Source organism: Silene latifolia, chromosome 2 (genome assembly GCF_048544455.1).
Source record: "Silene latifolia isolate original U9 population chromosome 2, ASM4854445v1, whole genome shotgun sequence".
Classification (NCBI taxonomy): Eukaryota; Viridiplantae; Streptophyta; class Magnoliopsida; order Caryophyllales; family Caryophyllaceae; genus Silene; species Silene latifolia.
The window spans coordinates 19,883,506-19,903,713 of NC_133527.1; the positions used below are offsets into that span (position 1 = coordinate 19,883,506).

At 40.5% G+C, this 20,208-nt stretch overlaps 1 protein-coding gene and 1 long non-coding RNA gene across 2 annotated transcripts; one reads left to right on the forward strand and one right to left on the reverse strand.

The window, feature by feature from the left end:
* The first annotated feature begins 5,438 nt into the window (after positions 1–5,438).
* On the forward strand, positions 5,439–7,115 carry LOC141628667 (uncharacterized). Its single transcript, XR_012537174.1, has 2 exons — positions 5,439–5,744; positions 6,095–7,115. It is a non-coding gene; the product is annotated as an uncharacterized LOC141628667 (long non-coding RNA).
* A 424-nt stretch (positions 7,116–7,539) lies between these two features.
* Positions 7,540–10,468, reverse strand: LOC141642390 (F-box/FBD/LRR-repeat protein At5g56420-like). The gene is made up of 4 exons (XM_074451172.1): positions 10,329–10,468; positions 8,506–9,390; positions 8,277–8,414; positions 7,540–8,006 (listed from the first exon to the last, which is right to left on the reverse strand). The coding sequence occupies exons 1-4, from the start codon at positions 10,395–10,397 to the stop codon at positions 7,638–7,640; spliced, it is 1,461 nt and encodes a 486-aa protein (XP_074307273.1). The 5' UTR covers positions 10,398–10,468; the 3' UTR covers positions 7,540–7,637.
* Between the last annotated feature and the right edge of the window lie 9,740 nt (positions 10,469–20,208).

Consider the following 20,208-nt stretch of genomic DNA (forward strand, 5'->3'; position numbering starts at 1 on the left):
TTATACACTACGCCACTATCTCCAATCACCATTACAACCATTACAATAGTAAACTACCACTCACCAAGACCACCACCGCACCCTCACCCGTCCCTGACCACCCAAACCAGCCATTAAATCAAATCGTTTTTTCTCTCATGCTCGAAAATTCATTCGAAAAAAAATTGAACCCTAAACCCTTTTCCGGATGAGTCCATCGGTGGCGAAGCCGCCGGATTCCGAACAATAGACACCCTATGAGGGGAATGGTGAACCCTTTTGAGAATGAGGTTAAAAGAGGGTTTTGGTGGTATTTGGGAATGACGACGTCGGAGGTAATGAGTTAAGGTTGATCACCGCTGCTACGCGGCACCGAAAGAACACTGAACAAGGGATAAAGTCCATGAATGGCTGGTAATCGTGATACAAATTTCATTTTAATGGACCTAGAATTATAGTGGAGTAGTATTTAATATTTATGGGAGAAAATTAGGTCACTGGGAATTTGGTAAAGAAAGAGAGAGATTCACAGGGGAGGTTGAGAAAAAGAAGGAACAAGAGTGCTTGAATGACGGTAAAGATTTGGTATCATAGGGGTACATATGTAAATTAATGTTAGCTAAACGAATGCCTCTGGGGCGTTTTTTAACTTTTTCCTTTATATATATATATATATATATATATATATATATATATATATATATATATATAAATATTTATTATCTTCTCATTCTTTTTTTTTCGAGGTTCAAAGAATGAAAAAGTTGTGAGCTTGATATCGGATACTATTGGATGCAACTACAAAGAACATGCTCCTAATTGGAAATCGGCGTCATCTACTCTAAAGAAGGATTGGTGGAATTGGTTTGAGGTATTAGCAATTGTCATTTAATTTAATACTAGGTATTTTATTTATTTATTTTATATTTATTTACAATAAAGTTTATTTTCTAACTTTATTTTTTATTGAACAGTGGCGTGTTAGTTACGATCCCCGTGACAAGGCAAGGGTTAAGAAGGCTTGGGAAGATGCCATGAAGACCCGTTTACGGCAAATGATTTATCGAGCTTATCATAAGGAAGAGCATGAAAAGCCGGATTGGATTAGTGTTGACTTGCACTGTCAATTCACTACTACAAATCCAGGCAACTACAACGCCCCTTTAACAACGATTATTCACGAAAATCACAATAGACGTTGTAGAATGTATGGCGCGAATTTTACTAAAATCAATTACAACGGGTATGGTTATAAAAACCGTTGTTATTAGTTTTAACAACGGGTCACACATGCACAACCGTTGTTAATAATTTGGCGCAAAATTGGCGCAAAGTTAGTGAAAAGTAATCACAACGGTTATTTTTGAAACCCGTTGTTAAAACTTATTTAACAACGGGTGTTTTTTACAACCGTTGTTAAAACATATTTCACAACGGTTGTTGTTTAATAACCGTTGTCAATACCTTCCATACTATAAACCACACAAATAAACAGAAGTCTGCTGTGCCACACAAAACACAACCCTTAATACACAAACACAAAAACAAAGCAGACAAACAAACACAAAACACATACACACTCTCTTTCTCTCTTTCTCTATTTCTCTCTTTCTCATCGTCGCTTTATCTTCTCGCCGTCACTGTGATTTCATCGTCTATTACGTTCTGTATTTATCAGGTAAATCTCGCCGTCACTGTTAGTTTCATCGTCATTATTTTCTTTTTCTATTTATTTCTTTTGCATGTATGTGTTTTTATCGACCATTATGTTATTTGTTTAAGTATTGTTCGCATAATTAGTTACTAAAACAATGAAGAAGCAAGATGAAGAAGTAAGATAAACATAATTAATATATATATATATATTTATAAATACATAAATTAAAAAAAAAATTACATATGTAAAAATGCAATTCTTATATTTTCATGGAGGATCTTATTGTGCTCTATCGTATCCGTCCTCTCCTCCTTGGCTATTTGGAGGTTCCGTTCAGCAGTTGCTATATCGTCATATAGCCGCAATCGCCGCTCCGTCAAGCCATTTTCTTTGGTGTGCTTGGTGCGGATCGAGCTTCCGCAAGGTAGCTCTGAAACTTTCCTCAATATGGAGGAACAGGCGGATGAAGTTGTTGTTGTTCTCGATCATGGTAAGAGTCTTTAGGATGAAATCATTCATTTTGTTAGAGTTTTTTGAGTTTGATTTGAAAGATTAAGTAGAGTTTGTTTTAACAGTTAGAGTTTGGAGATGAATATATGAGATAATGGAAATGTTAGTTGAGATATGCAATTTATTTATACTAAGCAATGTGTGGGTTGAGTTAATTGCTTTTTAATTAATATATATGTTAGGAAGTTGTGCCATAATAATCATCATCATATCTCTCAATAATGCTGCTTCAAATCCTATTACTAACCCTTCTCATTCCATATTATCCGTTCATATGTACAGTGATGTCAGTAATAATGCATGCATCGGAATTCTAACAGGCCGTAATTATGCATGCATCTAGTAATATTTAATTTAATTTTTTTTTATTTTTTTAAGAACAAACAACAACGGTTATTTTAAAACAACCCGTTGTCTTTAGTTATAACAACGGTTTTGTATATTACAACCCGTTGTTACAACTTTCCCCCCAAAATTGAGTCACACTTTCCACAACGGGTTTTTATACATAAAACCGTTGTTAATAGTTTTAACAACGGTTTCGTTAAGTAAACCAACCGTTGTTAAAACCTTCTACAACGGACGCTTTAACAACGTCCGCTTTTTTATATAACAACGGTTTTTAACCGTTGTTATAGCCTGTATCTGTAGTAGTGATTGAGGAATAGACCACTTGAAGATCCTAGTTTCACGCCAAGATCGGAGCAGAATTCGGCCAACCGTAGGTCGGGAAGTGACGAGAAAGGGAAGGCGTTGGCTACTCACGTAATGGGTCGAAAAAACACTTTGCAATATATGGACTCAATGGTAATTTCTTCACTTTTTTTTTTTTAACTTAGTACCTTTTTTTTCTTTAATTTTATTTAAAGTTACTAATTATATTTAACAAGTATCAAAATTGCAGATTGATAAAGATGGGAAAGGAGATATTCCGTCCGCTTTGCAAGTGTTGGAGAAGACAAGGAAGCATAGCACAAAAGGATGGTTATCCAAAAAAACTGGTCAACTCTTCGTAAGTTAATAAAATTATTTAATTTTTAACTCATTTTTTCAATCATGATTATTTAGTAGATGGTATCTAATCTTTCGTTTTTTATTGATATAGGGTAAAATAATCACAAAGAAAACTTCGACTTGAGTCAAGGGGTCGAGAACATCGATGATAATGAGATTTATATTGAAGAACATGGAGGATTTGATAAGAAAGGTAGAGTACTTGGCGCGGGAAATGCAGCACCATAAATTTGGGAGCACCACCGCCGCTCGACTGGTAACCTCTTTTCTACTCCTCATACTCCGGGTTTTGTTGGTAGAGTCGCAAAAGAGAATGCCCGACTTAAGCAAGTCGAGGCCGAACAATCTCAAAGGCTTGCGGCAATAGAGGAGTTCTTGAGCCAACAAGGTTTTACCACTCAAACTTGTAACCCCGGAGGTCCATCTCAAACTAGGAATGACTTTGATGATGATGATGGTGGCGACAATGCTAGGCCTACTCCTACTCCCACTCCCGTGTATTGATGTAGTTGTTTGTTGATTAGTAGTTATCATTCCTATCCCGTAGTTTATGGACTTATTTGGCTTTCTTTGTTGAACAATTATTGTACTAAACGGTTGTAAACCTTTTATTTTAAGTTAATGCGAAGACGTTGTTTGGGAATCTCGTCTTGAACGAGTTGTGAATTTGTCAATTCTTTGGATTTTCCGTATGTTTGTAGGACAGGGAGTAATGTAATTGCTTTCAAAGCAATTTGGGCGCCGGAAAAGCTCACCGTAAACCCACCGGGCATTTAATCCCTGCGACGGAATTAGCGACGGAAAATCCGTTGCAAGGTTTGACTTCCTGTTTGACTTTGGGGACACGTGTCCCATATGAACAGTGATCTGCGACGGATTTTCCGTCGCAGATTTTGACTTCCTGTTTGACTTTAGTGACCACGTGTCCCATATGAACAGTAATCTGCGATGGATTTTCCGTCGCAGATTTTGACTTTCTGTTTGACTTTAGTGACCACGTGGCCTTCAATGAACAGTGATTAGCGACGGATTTTCCGTCGCAAGTCACTCTTTTGCGACGGGTATTTGCGACGTACTGATCCGTCGCAGGTATTTAGCAGCGACGGAATTCCCGTCGCAAAACCAAAATTTGCTACGAAATAGAGCGACGGATTAAATCCGTCGCAATTCCGTCGCAAGATCTATTTTTGCGACGGGATTGACATATTTGCGACGGAGTTTTCCGTCGCTATGGAACCTTTGTTTTGTAGTGCACACCCCGACACCTAGCTCCAAATACCATCACCTCACCTTGTCGTCGTCACCACCTTAATCGACGAAACCTCTAGATCTACGGTTTTAAGGGATGGAGAGGGGTAAGTACACCATTGCCTTCTCTCCGACAACAACTTAGGCTGCGAATCTCGGGTGTCTTCGCCGGAGTTTAGTGGGTAAAAATTGTTTGTAATATCTCGAATTTTGCAGGAAGAAGATTGTTGTTTCCGAATCCATAAAAAGTATGACTTCTTAATCTTCCTCCATCTTTGCTCTCTCTTGTAAACTTCAAATTCTTCAGATTTCAATAAGAAGAAGAATCTTCAAGCTGTAATGTCTCTAAAAATGGTGCGGCGGCTGTAATTGTGGTGGTACCAGATTTGAGACACATGATGTGTATGGGTGTGCTAAAGGACCTTTTTGTGAGTTTTTGACAAGGAAGCGAGCTTCGGCGGTTGGAATGGGTTGTTGGTGGGATGGTAAAGAGGTGGGTTAGTATGGGGTGTTTAAATGTGCGGTGTATGGAGGTGGTCCACAGCGTAAGGGTGGTCGTGGCGCGCGGTAGGAGGAGTGAAGGTTGGTGGCTGTTAATTGGTGGGGATGTGGTCGCAGGGTGGGAGGTAGGTTGAGGGAATACAATAGGGGTATTTCGGTCATCCCATAGTTTATTCTTTTAAAAGAGTCGGAAATTATGTTAAATGAATATCAGGATAGAAATACGGTGGGAGTTCGGGAATATACGGTAAAACGTAGGTGTTAAGTTGTAATAAATGAAAAACATGGTGGTAAGTTGTAAAATACGGCAAATAGAAGGTGGTAAATTGTAATTTTCACTAATTATTACTCCCATATTCATTCCCCTCCTTTTACCCTCAATCCAAACAAGCCCTAAAAATTATTGTTAGAGGATTACTCAAAAATTTCTACCATAATACAAAAGTTTCCAAAAAATAGAAATAAGGAAAGTCAATAGAATTGATGAAAAAAGAAACAGGAAAGTTATTGAGAGAATAGTATATTATTAGGGTTTTTCTAAAGTGTGCCCTAAGGGCACACATTAAGAGTTGCTAGGACAAAAGTTTCGTTTGAGGATACTAGTTAAATGGGGCCATGCAACTTTTTTTCTCTGCGAAGCTAAACTATGCGAGTGGCTCGATCGTAGTAGAAGCAAAGTAATAGAAGATCGCAATTGGGAAGAAGGAGAAGAAAAGTCTATTATATCGAGTAGACTCATTGAGAAATGTAAAAAGAGGCTTAGATATATAAACCAAGAGAACTTTCAGCCCATTACTATTCACCCAAGACTAGAAGCATTGGGAAATCGAAATTGGTATGTGGCTCTCTTCTCTCAAGTGATTTGTCAAAAAAAAAAATTATGGTCGATTTATATATTTCTGATGTTTTAAAATGTTTTTAATCTTCTTTAGAGGATCCTAAATATAACTTTTGATATTTTTAAGTTTAGTGATTCTTGTGATCTGTATTGTGTTTCGCAATTTTGCATTTTGCATCATAACTTATTTGTTTTATTATACTCCGCATTTTGATGTGAAGTAAAATTGTTTTTGAAGGAGCTAGCGCCTACGTCATAGTATGTAAAAGCTATTTTAATAGGTGTTTTTTCATTAATGTAATAGTATTCAAAAACTCTTGTTGATTAATTTTTTTTGGTGTTATCAGGATTATGTCGAGCTTCCCTGAAATGCGGGTGGAAGTGTTCTCAATCTCAGTTTGTGCATATGGTAATTGAGTTGATATGGATAATTTGAATCTTTACGGGACAATTAATGTCAAGCATTCAAATGGAGATTTGCAGATGTTTTATAGAGCCGAGACAAACCCGAAGCATTTGCGCTCTTATGAACCTATTCCACTAAAATCTTCTCCTAGCCGTTGTATTGAAGGTCCGTATTTTACCATGGAAATTGACCTGAAGGATATTGAAAGAGATGAGATTGTAATGGTTATGTGGCATATAACTTCCACTCAGTGAGAAATTGGCTAAATAAGCGCTTATGTTCAATTGTTAGAGGTGAAAGAGGTTTTGCGACGGTTCACTATACCATCTTTGCCGATGCTGTTCAAGCAAAGCTCAAGTTTATTCTTAAGTCTAACTCCGGTAATCCTGTAATGGGACGAGTTTTTGGGAGGATAAATGGGAGATATGCGAATTTTAGGTACAATACACACTATGAGAAAAAATTCTTCCAAACCACGCTATTTGATAAAAGCGAGACACGTCCTGGGAAGATAGTTGGTAGTGAAATACCGCTGTCGAAATATGTGGTGGTTGTTCCCTTAAATGGTGCACTTGTCGTGAGAGCGCATATTTACGTGCTAATACAAGATGAATGGGAGGCGGTAAGTATACATACGAGGCAACATTCAACCACGTGAAGCGTGAAGACTCAAAAATCTTGTTAAATAAAATCCAAAGATCGAACTTGAGCTTATCAATGTTTGTGGAATGGGAGTAAAAACAACGTTGTTGACTAGAGAAGTGGTGGTTGAATTTTGGAGTCGTGGATGAAGCATGAAGCCCATGTATTGTTGTGTATTGTTGTTATGCAAGCGACTTTGATTTGTTTGGTTGTAATAGTTAGTATGTATTGTAGTATGAGACTAAGTTAATTAATGTATAACTTTGACCCATAAGAAACGATTGGTTTGTTGTAATGGAAATGGTTGGATTTAGAGACTATTATTGTTGCCGTAAACAAGTGCAGTGAATGGTTAAGAGAGCAGTTGCATCCCTCTATCAAGTGGTGACTAGTTTGCTCTTGGAAGTCTCGTCGATTAGGAATGAACAAGTGAGTATGATTTGTATGACATTGAATTGAAGGATTACACTTTACAGGGGGTTTTAAATGAGTAAAATGCATGAATTGTTGGGTCAAAGTGTAACCCCCCACTTGAAATATTTTTTTAATGTGTAGTATTGTAGTTAATGATTATAGATATGTTCACTAATTGACAAGCATTATATGTATGTTGGAGGTACAGAGTATATGATAATTGTGCAAGAGAATAATGAAGAATGAAGATCACATACAATAGTAGTAATGAAGGTTGAAGAGATAAGTAGAGAGCGAGTTTGTTATCATATAAGATGAATATAAAGTAAGTTAAAAGTCTTCTGATTTAAGTTGGTCTATACTGAAGAAGAAGAGACCCCAAAATACTTCAACTTGAAGCAAGATCACGATCCGACTGACTGAGAAGCTCATTCTCCACAAAAAACTCGCACCCCATAATTGGAAATATCCCATCCATTCGAAACACTACATGGAATTGGGGTCGTAAACACCAATTCTGTAGATGTTTTCATGTCTCGCAGTAGGGTGGTAGCGATTTCTTCTCTTATTGAGGAACAGTAGCTAGAAACACTCCCGTCTATCGTCGAGGAACAATCACATAGACATACAATGACCATTCGCTCAAGAGCCACTGCATTTTTCAACAAATATCGAGCAAGCTCCATCTCGTTCCACCATCTTCTAAATCCATCAATTTTGACTTCTTTCAAGTTCAAATGCGGACAGTCTGAATATTCTATATGGGGACTCTGTTTGGTGTAGTTACGCATCCGCAACTGTTTGTGCACAAAGGGAGATTTAAAATATTAATAACAGACAAGTACAAGATCCTAAAAAGAATCATTCCTAAGAAACTGATTTAGGAAAATAGGTGGAGTAACATAGTAACGCTAGCTAGAACCCTACATTAAAAAAACATGCTCCAAGGATAAAATGATGCAATTTTTAAGAACAAATCAATAACAGATCAAAGGTTGAAATGAAGCAAATACAAACAATCGAGAACAATTCACTTCAAAACCAGCATTTAGAAACCAAATACTAACCTGCAGATGTAATATCTCGAGGAACGGAGAAGCATTTAACAAACTAGTGATGGTAAAAAGGTCAAAGCCAGTTGGTACATCAGTTAGAAGCTCCAAGCGCTTTAGACACAGAGAGTTATTTGCAGGACGCGGCTGTACCTGAAGATAAACAAGAAATAATGTCATAAAGCAAGTGACAATGAGGAATAATATTACTCCGGACAAAGTATCCAAATCATTTATTACTGACCAGAGTCATCACCAAAAGCGACAATTTTTGAAGCTTAGGAGCATGTATGGCGAGGTCTTCAAATGTGAGTGAGCAGCCCCGATAATGGTATTGGAGTCTCAGATTCACGTTTTTCAAAAGAGGGACATTTGAAAATTTAAAATAATCTACGCGGCCTTCACATTTAAGTGACTCAAGATTGGGACACTTGAGCTCAATCTTTGTGAACGTATTGTTAAGGAAGAGTTTCTTCAAACGGGGCAGTTCAATTACAGACGAGATATCTGTGTTGAAGCAGTGAACCAGGCTAAGTGATGTGAGATTCAAGCCACCAGACATGAGACACTCTATGTCCTCTTGACACAAAGGTACAAAATATAACTCAAGCGTAGCTAAACAACTTATCCAACTTGTGCACCCAGAAGAGAATGTTAGGGTACAATATCTCAGCCGTAAGCACTTGAAAGAAAAGGCCTTTCCAGAGTGAAACAGTTGATCAGAGAGCACATAACGTTCCTCGGGATTGGTTGACGGAAATCTGAGATCTAAATCCTCAACTTCCATCCGAATACCACTTTCAACCCACTTATCAATATGCAAAGCGTGTTTATTGTGCAGACAGAAATGGATTTTAAGCGCACTTAAGTTCCAACCTTTCCATATTTCTAGATAATGATCAACAACACTTACAAACTTGGACTGATATAACTCGCGGTTGTTGTTTTCATTTCCCAGCACATTAAGTGCATCAAAGTGGAGAACACAGCGGTAATCAGACAGATATCTCCACCTCGCTGACAATAACCTTGTTCTTACAGAATCCCTCAATGTCAAAAAGGAGAGCATGTAGCCGAGAATCTCATCAGGTAACGCGCTTAACCGGTCAGTCATCATGGATCCCAGTACCTGACACATTACGCAATTTCTGTCTTGGTCATTCGGAAACAGCCTCTTTGTGTTTCTAACACAAGGGAAAGGCAGCGTACATCCGACCCCCCCTTACCCCGCAATTTGCGGGAGCCATTGAGGCACTGGGGTAATGATGTTGTTGTTGTTGTTGCAGCTAATGAAAAGACTGTATCTTGTTCAATATGTCAAAGCTCAATTAAGACAAAATTTTAGTTAAAAGTTCAAACTTTTTAAGTTTATCTTATTGTTTAACTAGTTTGCCTGCGGTGAAATCTTCCGTCTATCCTAAACATTTGTTTAACTTTGATTAAAATACCGCTCGCACAACATAGAAAAGTTAAACAAATGATTGAGACGAAACTTGTTGTACTACTCGTTTGTGTGCACTACATTCACATTAGTAATCACACTTACCTCTCTAATCACTCGTATTTCAACGAGTCAAACTTTCATTCACAATAAATAAACAACTAAAAAATTTGCAAAGCAATATACAGTATTTTGCAAATCGTCAAAGCTCGATCATACTAGTTTGCCTATGATGAAATTTTCCGTCTTGATCATTTGTTTAACTTTGATTAAAATATGCTCACACACAAAATAACCGTGTAACAAATGATTGGGACGGAGAGAGTACAAGTGATCAAACTTGCTTCTCTAATTACTCATATATTTCAATTAATTAAGCTTGTATCCATAATAAACTCCCAAGAAATTTGCAAATCACATAAACACTAATAAATAAATATAAAAAAAATTCATAATAAAATAGGTAATTTTATCCCAGAGTCTCAAGGGCTCCCGCAGATAGCGAGCAAGGGGATCGGTTAAAGGCCGTCTTGCTCTACTGTTTTACCACTTAGCAGCACAAAGATACCGTTTTGGAATAACCCAACAAAAAATAAATAATCAAGTAAACAACAAATTCAACATACCGCTTCCGAATTATCCAGCTTTAGCTTCTTGATTGAGCCAAAATTACCTGAATATGCAAGAGTTTTCATATTTTTTTTAAAAAAAAAAAAAATAAAAAGAAAAATTAGGATCGATATTGCAATATTTTTCCTCTTAATGAGAAAGCAATATTTAAGTACCCTTCAATGATTTTTTTTTTCCGTTTTGGAAATAAACATTCTTTTTAAAGCCCTCCTTATCATATCATATATTATATTAAAGCAATAACCGGTAGCCTCTTTGATCGCCACGTGTCACAACATGTTGGAATGCCACGTGTCGTCCACTGTTTAAATTTGTCAATATATGTATATTTACGTATTTATAGCAGTTATACATATAATCTCTAACGTTAGTAATTTAGGAAGTATATAAGTATTAATATCCTACTCCATAATTAATAGCCGACCATCAAGGCAAGAAGAATATTGAGATCTTTCCTAATGAAACAATTGCGTATCAATCTTGGAATATTAACCTGGCCTTACTAATAAAATAATTTATGGTAAAAATCAAGTTATTTAAGATTATTCTGATATTTTCTTAAAAAAAAAAAGATTATTCTGATAAAATCTTACCTAAATAAATTATACATATTTTAAATGAAGTACATTCAAGATAAATATACCTCATATGTACCAAAAAAAGAAAGATAAATATACCTCATCTTATTTTGATCCGTGTGATTCGCAAACAGATCGATCGGATCGAGTCGTGTCGTGTTCGTGTCTGTGTCAACTTTAAACGGGTCACAACTACCTCAACCCTAACCCGACCCAATTACATAAACGGGTCACTTGTCTCAACCCTAACCCAACCCATTTAATTTTTCTATAACCAAACCCGAGCTGTTTAACCCATTTATCTTTTAGCAGGTCATTTTTAACCCACTTAACCCGTTTAACCCAATAAACTAATAAAATAAACCGAGTTTTGCAGCCCTAATATCCAAAAAACGATGAATGAAAATGCTTATTTTTAAATTGTTTGGTTAGGTTATTGATTCAACCCAAATATATTAAAATACTTTTAAATAAATGGGTTATTCGTTTCAAAAGAGCTCAACCCTAACCTGGCCCACTTATGTTTTGTGTCGTGTTCGTGTCAACCCAATTACTTAAATGGGGCACAACGTCTTAACCCTAACCCGCTAACTTCGTGTCGGGTTCGTGTCATGTTTTCGGGTCGTGTCAATGACTGTCACCTCCACTTCCATTTACCTAGGTCGACATCGTACTTTCAAAACCACCATTACTCACTTTTAAACTTTCACCCAAAATATCTCAAAGTAGCCTACTTACCACCAGTTCCCACCATCAACGACATCACAATCATAACGATACCTCATATACCTAAATGTTCAAGAAAATGTGGTTCGAAAATGGTACGTGTATTATTTATTGCGCAAGAATTATCAAGGTGGTATATTGTGTGTCACACATGCTCATGTAAAAAATATTGACATCGATGCTAACGAGTATTATACATCATGCGAGAATCACTTCAAGCAGCGGTTGAAAAGATATGGTAAATACTACTTCCTTTTCAGGCGTGGGGACTCGGGTTGGAGTGCATCTTGAATTAGAATTAGTAAGAAGAATTACCTACTGCGATCTCTTCGAATTAGAATCCACTTAAATCTATGTCTTTTTTAATACTCCTATTATGTTTTTTCATGTGTCTAGATTTCAAGTGAAGCATGTGCCTTGTGGCAATGCCTGATTTTAGCGACGATGACACCAAAAGTTACACGTCTCAAAAGTCTAAAGGTCATATAGCTAGGAAGATTAAATCACGTACAAAATCCTAAAATAGAATGATAATATTGATTCTTTCTAAACACATGAATATTTGATATGATATTATTTCCATAATAGGGAGAGTTTATTTGAGGAATTAACATGATTATAGGAGAAATTATCATTATTAAATTAAATTTGAAATTAAATCGTGATTTGTTGAGATTCCGTCTAATCTACACTTTATATCACAATAGTAGACAAATAAATTTGTTACCTTCGTTTAGGTAAATTTTATTTAAGGAACAAAAATTAGAATTATGTCATTTTTTTTTTCATTTTTTTTTTTGTTTATCATATTGTTCATTTTCAATTTGCAAAAGTGCATTAGACCCAACAAGAGACTTGATAACTGTTGGGAGCCATTGATTGTGTTGTTTTATTTAGTTACGTTTTTCGCTTCTTCCTTTTTTTATAATTTTATATTTATACTTCAAATATTAGAGAATATTAGATAGAATAAGAAATATTAGAGAATATTAGATAGAATAAGATAATAGGAAAGATGTTATCTATGTTAAATTGTTAATTTATACTCGATAATGTTATTGGTATTTCACATCAATGTTACTGTTTTATCATAAGCAACTCCAAATGTTCTTTTATAGTAGGACATCTTGATGTATATATACTTCGTATTGAATGCCACGTGTCATAACCAGGTGAAAGACTATATATTAAAATATTATTACCATATATTATCATAATCATATATTATATTTCCTAAACTGTTAATTGTTAAGAATTGTAAATTTACCTCAAATAACAATAATGTGATTTGCGTTAAATTTAGTAGATGTAATTTGAATACTATTCTCATTAACTTCAAACGCATCTCCCACAAAATTAAGAAAAAAAAGGGTTACTTTCCAATTAATATTCCAATTAGAAAATTAGCATATTAATTTGGCCAAATTCATTCAAAATGATTTGGATTATGATTATTCCAATTATGTCTATCCTCATTAACGTCAAAAAGGGATTCCTTTCCAATGTCAAAATCATTTGTTTATCTTTGATATTCTTTGTGTGAGGTCTTTTAATCAAAGGTACAGAAATAAATGAATTGGACGAAAGAGTATATTTGAAGAAATATAACTAACATAGAAATTCAATGACGTAGAAATTCACAACGGTTATGGTTTGTATTTACCACCATTTTGATACTTCACATTATAAAATGCATAAGGTATTTCTTAAAATGGGGTTAAATAACACCGTAATTGGATGGATCGGACAAGCTTATTATTAATCCCTAGATATTATTCTTTTATCATATGGATTTTATTTGATCCGTTTTAAGTTTAAGGCGGAGTATTAAAACGTAAACATTGATATGCCAACGGGGTAGGAAAACCATTTTAGACATCTTTACTTAAATGTGTATGAGAACGTAAACATTGATACGTAAACGGGGTAGGAAAATAACATGTGTCGCATTGCAATAGTTTTAGTTTGTGTAATAACAATTGGGTAAATAAAATATGAATTTTCATACTCCCTTGAGTCCTTTCGTCCCAATCATTCGTTTGCCTTTGCTTTGGACACAAATGCCAAGAAAAGAGGAGGGGGTCAATTATTAAATAACAAGTGGATCAAATTGAGTGTGGAGTATCAAATTGCTTATCAAAGGCATTCCTAAAATATAAAAACACACAATTGATTGAGACAACCTAAAATGGAATAAGCAAACAAATGAGTGGGACAAAGGGAGTTTCATATAAGAAGTTACTTATCCATTGTTTTACACAATTCGGGTTCAGATCAAGCTTTGGTCCTGAATTTGGGTGTCGGGTAGGGCTATTCGGATCAGCTCAATTTTGACAAGTCTAAGTTACCTCAGGCGCCTACTTCGACTACTTGCCAATAACTTATCAAAATTCGAGAAAAAAATCATAGTATTTCGAATAAAAAAAATCATATTATCAAAAGTGTATGGGTAGTAGACAAAGGGAAATTTTTTAAAATTTAATAATTTACTAAATGCAAAAAATATGTAAGTTGTTACTTTTAATAATAATTTCCGTTTCCACCCGTGCAGTGCACGGGTTCAAAAACTAGTTGATTCTTAATTGGCCTCACCATGGGATAAAAGTAGGGGTGTTTATTGGTGCAGGAACGGATCGGACCAAACTCTTTAGATTGAAGATTGAATAAGGGTTAAAGGTGGACCGAGGATCGCACTATATTAGTATTGGTTCTGTTCCGGGGTGTGATTACGGAGCAGTGTTGTTACCACGTAGGCTTGTTGAACGATGAATTTGCTTGACTCTTCCTTTCGGCCTCTCCTGAAACAATGAACAAACTAAGGGCTCGGCTTAGCACCGAGCGTACTCACTCCGACGCTCAAGTCAGTAAACTTAAAGGGATTAAGTTGTGTGATACTTGGCAAAGTATGTTGTAGAGAGATAAGGGAGTTTATACCAGATTATGAGTGGTTTAGGTTATATTTTTCGGATCCTTTCCTCAATGAGGGTTGAGGAGTATTTATAGACTTTCACCTTTTGTCACGTAGTGGCAAGTGGCCAAGTGGCTAGCAGGTGGAAAGACCGTTTTACCCTCGGCCGATGGACCCATGGCAGGCCGGCCGAGGGGTCTTGGATATGAGTACGCGGATATGTATCCCGGCTGGCTAGTTGTCCTAGCCGGGACCCAAGTGACAGGCCGATGGGCCGCATCGGCTAGGCTGTCTAATACGTTGACCTGTTGTCTTTTATCTTTGACCTTACTCAAGATGTTGACTCGGTCAGCGGGTGCAGAATATGCCCCATCAATTTGCCCCCAGCGTAGTCTATGCCGTGGTATGAGCTCCGATGTGTGTTGAGCGTATATTCTGCGCATGTTGGCTTTCTCCATCGGCTTCTTCTTCCTCGGCTTGGTTCTGCTTAGGCCGTATCATATCCCCCCTCCACATGGATGTGTAATGGACATCAGATGTGGAAAAGAAAATAGTGCTGGCCGAGACCGAGGTTGTGAGTGCCGTGTGCTTTTGATTGCCCCCGCGCCGGTGCTGCCAAGCTTGGTTGAACAGCGGGCCGTTATGCAAGTAGATACCAAGGAGCGTGTTTGAAGAAGATACGTCGATTGGCATTCCGTCAAGGAGCGTGTTGAAGAAGCTTTGTAACTGTTCGTCGATTGACATTCCCTTGCTGCATGCTTGACACGTGGCTCGGCGTTGATTGGTGGACGCTTCATGGGCTTTGCCCTGATTGGTCCGTTTCACGGGCTTTGCTCTATAAATAGAGCAGTTAGCCAGGGATTTTGGTTACCAAATTTTCATTTTCTCAAAAAATTTCTTCTTTCTAGCCTTCTCTTTCGCAGAGTTCCTTTTTTTTTTTTCTTTCTAATTTCTCGAAGCGTTTACTCGGTGTAACATTTTCTTCCAAGGTAATCAAACAAATTCTTCAATCTTTTTTCTTGTTAAATATCCGTTGTTATTATGTCTTCTGCTGATGCCGGACCTAGTACTTCTGCGCCGGGGGGCTCCCCGTCGCGTCCTGATGAAGAGAAGGCATTAGTTGTCACCCCAGTAGGGTTTGGGGGTTCGAGGTCGTCGTCTCCCGAAGTTGATCCAAAAGTTTTGGAGGAATGGGAGGATGATGATGATGATGAGGAGGTGACTGATTCTGGTGGTGAGAGGCCGCATCCTTCGCATCACGGCGACGTCTGCTCGATCAGTCCTGATGGTGCTTGGATAAACAAGTTCGCCGCTTGTTCGGGGCCTGAACTTTTTGAAAACCATTACTTCTTCGGCGGGGAGTATGGAATAGTTGTACCTCAGGAGGGTCAGTCGGTCTGTTGTCCTCCCCAGGGCCATATCGGTGTATACATCAGACACCTGAAGTATGGGCTCCGGTTTCCTCTGAATGTACACGTCGCCGCCATTATTAAAGCTATGAACGTCATTTGTGGCACAACCGCATCCGTTGGCCATTAGGGACGATTGTGAGCTTTGTATGGGTTTGTTTGTTCAAGGGGGAGGTTCCTACGGTTAACCTATTCCGCCGGCTTCATCATCTTCGGCCGTCCATCCAAGGTAGCACGGGGTGGTTCAGCGTTCAGACGGAGCCGGGTTATGTTACCGTGTCCAAAATTACATCTTGTAAGGACTGGAAGGGGCGGTGGGTATACGTCGAGGTGCCGGAGGACTATCCGCTGCCCCGGTCCTTCCAAAGTCGCGTCAACCTGCGGTGTGAGAATAGGGGGAGCGTGAAAAGTATGTCTCCCGGAGTAAGCTTAAGATGGACGCAAGCAGGGTCCATCTTAAGGAGGATGAGAAGCGGGCAATGCAGTTGTTTGAGGCTGAGACGGGATGGATGCCCCCGACGCAGATCATTCTTCAGGATGAGCTGCTCTGCCATACCGGCCTCATACTGGCCCTCAAACAGGGTGAGTAGGGTCGGTGTGAGGCCCATCTTTGCTTGTTATGCTTCTGCTTTAGAGCTTTGGTTTATCTTCTTTTGTTTAACCCTTGTCTGGTTTCTTGCAGACCGGTTTGGCCCGGATCTGTCTGAGGAGATCTTGAAGAAGTTGGGGCTCGATAAGGACGGGAACGTTGTTCAGCGGCACCCTAAGGCTGAAACTAACGCGTGATCGTAGACCGGCCCCCAACGACCTAATGAAGGAGAAGTTGAAGGCACTGGACGTGATGGCGGCTCAAGCGCGGGTAGCTGGTAACGTACCGCGCCGGGCACGAAAGACGACGTCTACGGCGGCGACGGCGTCAACTCCGGCTCAGCCTTCTATCCCCGTGATCCAAGAACAGCAGGTGGTCATCAATGTCGAGGATGTGGAGGTCACTGTTGCGAAGGCCCCTCCCTCTTTGAATAAGAGAAAAGAGACCGAGTCTGTCGCCGCTGTGGTTACCGAGGTCGGTAAAGAAAAGGGGCCTCCAACCAAGAAGGCCAAGGCTGGTACGGATCTAACCTGTGGCTCAGACTTAGCTGGTTCATTGGGCATCCCTGATGACAGACTTTCTGGCATGTCGATGAATGTTGACATTGATGCTCTGTGTGAATATTTTGCAGATCCGCCGACGGCAGCCGCTGTTCTTACTGAACGGCAATTGGAGAAGCGGCCAGCGCAGGCGGTCAGTCCGAATGTCGTCGTTGACTCCTCCTCCGTGAAGCCTTCCCCTGCTCAGCTTGTGGTGGAAGGCACAAGGTTGTGCAAGAAGCTGGCTAGGTGGAATGAACTAGCCGGCGCTCATATTTTGGAGCAAGAGACGGTCATGGCTCGAGCTACTCCTGCGCTTGAACGGACGAAGCTTGAACTGGCCGCTGCTAAGAAGGAGGCCGAGGAGGCCAAGGCTGGGGCAGCGGTGGCTGCGCAAAAGCTTAGGGAGAACGCTGAAAAGGCGGTCCTAGCCGAGAGAGCCAAGACTAAGGCTGCGGTGGCTGACGCTGCCAAGCTGCTGGAGGAGAAAACCAAATTTCAGGATGCTTTCAACTCTGCGGTCCTTAAGAGGGAAGAATGGAAGTCTTTGCATTCCATCGAGGTAAAGGCGCACAAGAGCACAAAGGCTGTCCTTGCCCAGAGGGAGGAGGACATTGAGATGCTGCAAACCGAGGTCATCCCTAACATGTGTGCCCAGTACCGGGACCAAGCTGAAGAGGCTAGCAGGGAGGCAATAAAGAAGATCGTTTCTGAAGGCTCCTTCCCATGGGAAGAATTTGACCGGCATCTGGATGAGATGGCCGATGCTGCAGAGAAAACGGCGGCGGAGAAGGCGGAGGCAGCGAAGGCTGCTCAGGTAGCTGAGGCCAAGGCGGCCTATGATGCAAAAGTTAAGGAGGCCGGAGAGGAGGCTGAAAGGGTAAGGGCATGCGAAGCTGCCAAGCCTTCTTCTGGGCCGGCCACCGAAGATGATGCTGCTGCCGCTGATGGAGGGTAGCAACAAGCATAGGGAGACGGGCGGTCGTCACCAGACTCACCTGGCATCTCGGATAGCTTTAGCTGTTCGGGGGCCAACTATTGAGCCTTTCCTCCCTCCCATCTTTTGGCACTTAATGTCTTATGTCTGTAACCTTTTGTTGTTCCTTCTTTTTTTGTAAAACTTTGGTAGGTTGAGTTTGGGCTACCCTTATTGGGACGGCCGTCGACTCCTTTCTTTGTATTACCTGCAAATATTTCAATAAGAGTTTGTTTATTTTGCCTCCGGCTTGGCCGAGGTCTTTATCTCATATTTCTCTGAGTTGTCCTCCTGCGTTATTAGTTGAGACTTTCGGCTTGGCCGAGGCAATTAGAATGCGTATCTCAACTGTATTTAACGTCTTTTTTAAACATGTTGGCATGTTGGTCGCTTCCTCCTACGCGCACGGTCTTAGCCGAGGCGGTCAGATTTGCTATCCCAACCACCGTTGTGAACATGTTACGTATCAGTCGTTGTGTTCCCGTCATTCTTCGGGTTAACGGCCGAGGTGTTCGTATCTGTAGACGTGTTGACCGCTTCCTCTTTCACTCTCGGTCTGGCCGAGGTGTCCGATTTGCGTCTCAACAGTGCTTATACGTTCCTAAGCATGCTGGTCGTTGTGGCGAGTTAACAGCTGCTTGTTCGCAGTTCGACTGCTTTCCGTATGTGTAGACATATTGATCGCTTCCTCTGCTGCTCCCGGATTGGCCGGGGCAGTCAGATTTGCGTCTCAACAGTGCTTATACGCTTTTGTGCATGTTGGCATGTTGGTCGCTTCCTCTTACGCGCACGGTCTTAGCCGAGGTGGTCAGATTTGCTATCCCAACCACCGTTGTGAACATGTCGTATTTGTTGCCCGGCTTAATTTGCGGCGTCTACTCGGCGTGACTATGGAGGGGACGAGTATTTTGATGGAAAACTTGGATCACTTTTTATAAGGAATAATCATGCGTTGGGGTGCCCACAATGGTTTCGGACACCTCCACCGCTATACAAAGTGTTTCCTTAGAAAATCCGTGTTCCAATGGCACCCTCCATGTCCTTTGTGCTCCCCCCCGGTCCGAGACGTTCATTAGAGTCAGGGGCCGGATGGGCGTTACTGGATTACTCCTATCCGTTGAAAAACGGATTTTCTATCCACCCCGTCGGAGCTCGTTCCCGGGTCTCCAGCTACATACTTGATGAGGCTCCCCTTTCGGATTAGCTCCTCGATGGCGTTCTTCAGATGCCGACAGTCATCGGTCTTATGGCCGGGCTGGCCGTGGTAATCACAAAATTGGCTTGTGTCGCCTTCCGCCTTTGTCTTGGGGGGTCTTGCCCACTTCTGCCCTTCATTTTTGCTCAGGGCGAAGACCTCGGCTGGTGATTTAACCAGGGGGGTTAGACTGCCGTACCGCCTCGCGGTGTATGGTCCCGAACTCCCCCCGGCGCCCGCCGAGTTCTGCTTTCTATTATCTTTCTCAGGCCGTGACCTATTATTGTCACGGCGTCCTTCATCTCTGTTGTCTCGGTGGCTGCTCCTCTCTGGGCGCCCGGCTTCGCGGTCGCTTACCCAGGTCTTGTGATAGTCCTCCACCTTTATGGCTTGGTCGGCCATCTTTCTGGCGGTGTCCAGGTTGAGGTCTTCACACTTGATGAGGTCATTTTTGAAATCGCCTCTTGGTAGGCCTTTCATTAGTGCGAAGGCCGCCAGTTCAGTGTTCAACTCTCGGATCTGCTGAACCTTAGCGTCAAATCTCTTGACATAGCTCCGGAGGGACTCGTCATCCCCCTGTCGGATAGTCAGGAGATCTGAGGTCTCCACGGCCCTTCGTTTGTTGCAAGAGTACTAGGCTATGAAGTTATCTCTCAGGTCGGCATAGCATAATACCGAGCCATTGGGTAGCCCCTTGTACCAACTCTGGGCCATGCCGTGGAGAGTCGTCGGGAAAACTCTGCACCATACCTCATCGGGTTGTTCCCACACCGACATGTACGACTCGAAAGCCTCGGCATGGTCGGTGGGGTCGCTATCCCCTTTGTATGATATGGCCGGCAGTTTCAGCTTAGGTGGCACCGGGACTTCGAGGACAAAGGCGTTGAGGGGCTGCCTGACCACGTGCCGAATGGCACGCGGCGATCGGCTCATCGCCATCCTAGTCCGGCTTCTCT

Bases quoted from the DNA above. Each gene is read 5' to 3' on its own strand.
- LOC141642390 (XM_074451172.1), bottom strand. From the start codon at position 10,397: ATGAAAACTCTTGCATATTCAGGTAATTTTGGCTCAATCAAGAAGCTA. The intron at 8,415-8,505 runs GTCAGTAATAAA...GTTTATCTTCAG, and splicing joins CGCTTTTGGTGATGACTCTG to GTACAGCCGCGTCCTGCAAA. The intron at 8,007-8,276 runs GTTAGTATTTGG...GTGCACAAACAG, and splicing joins TCGAGATATTACATCTGCAG to TTGCGGATGCGTAACTACAC.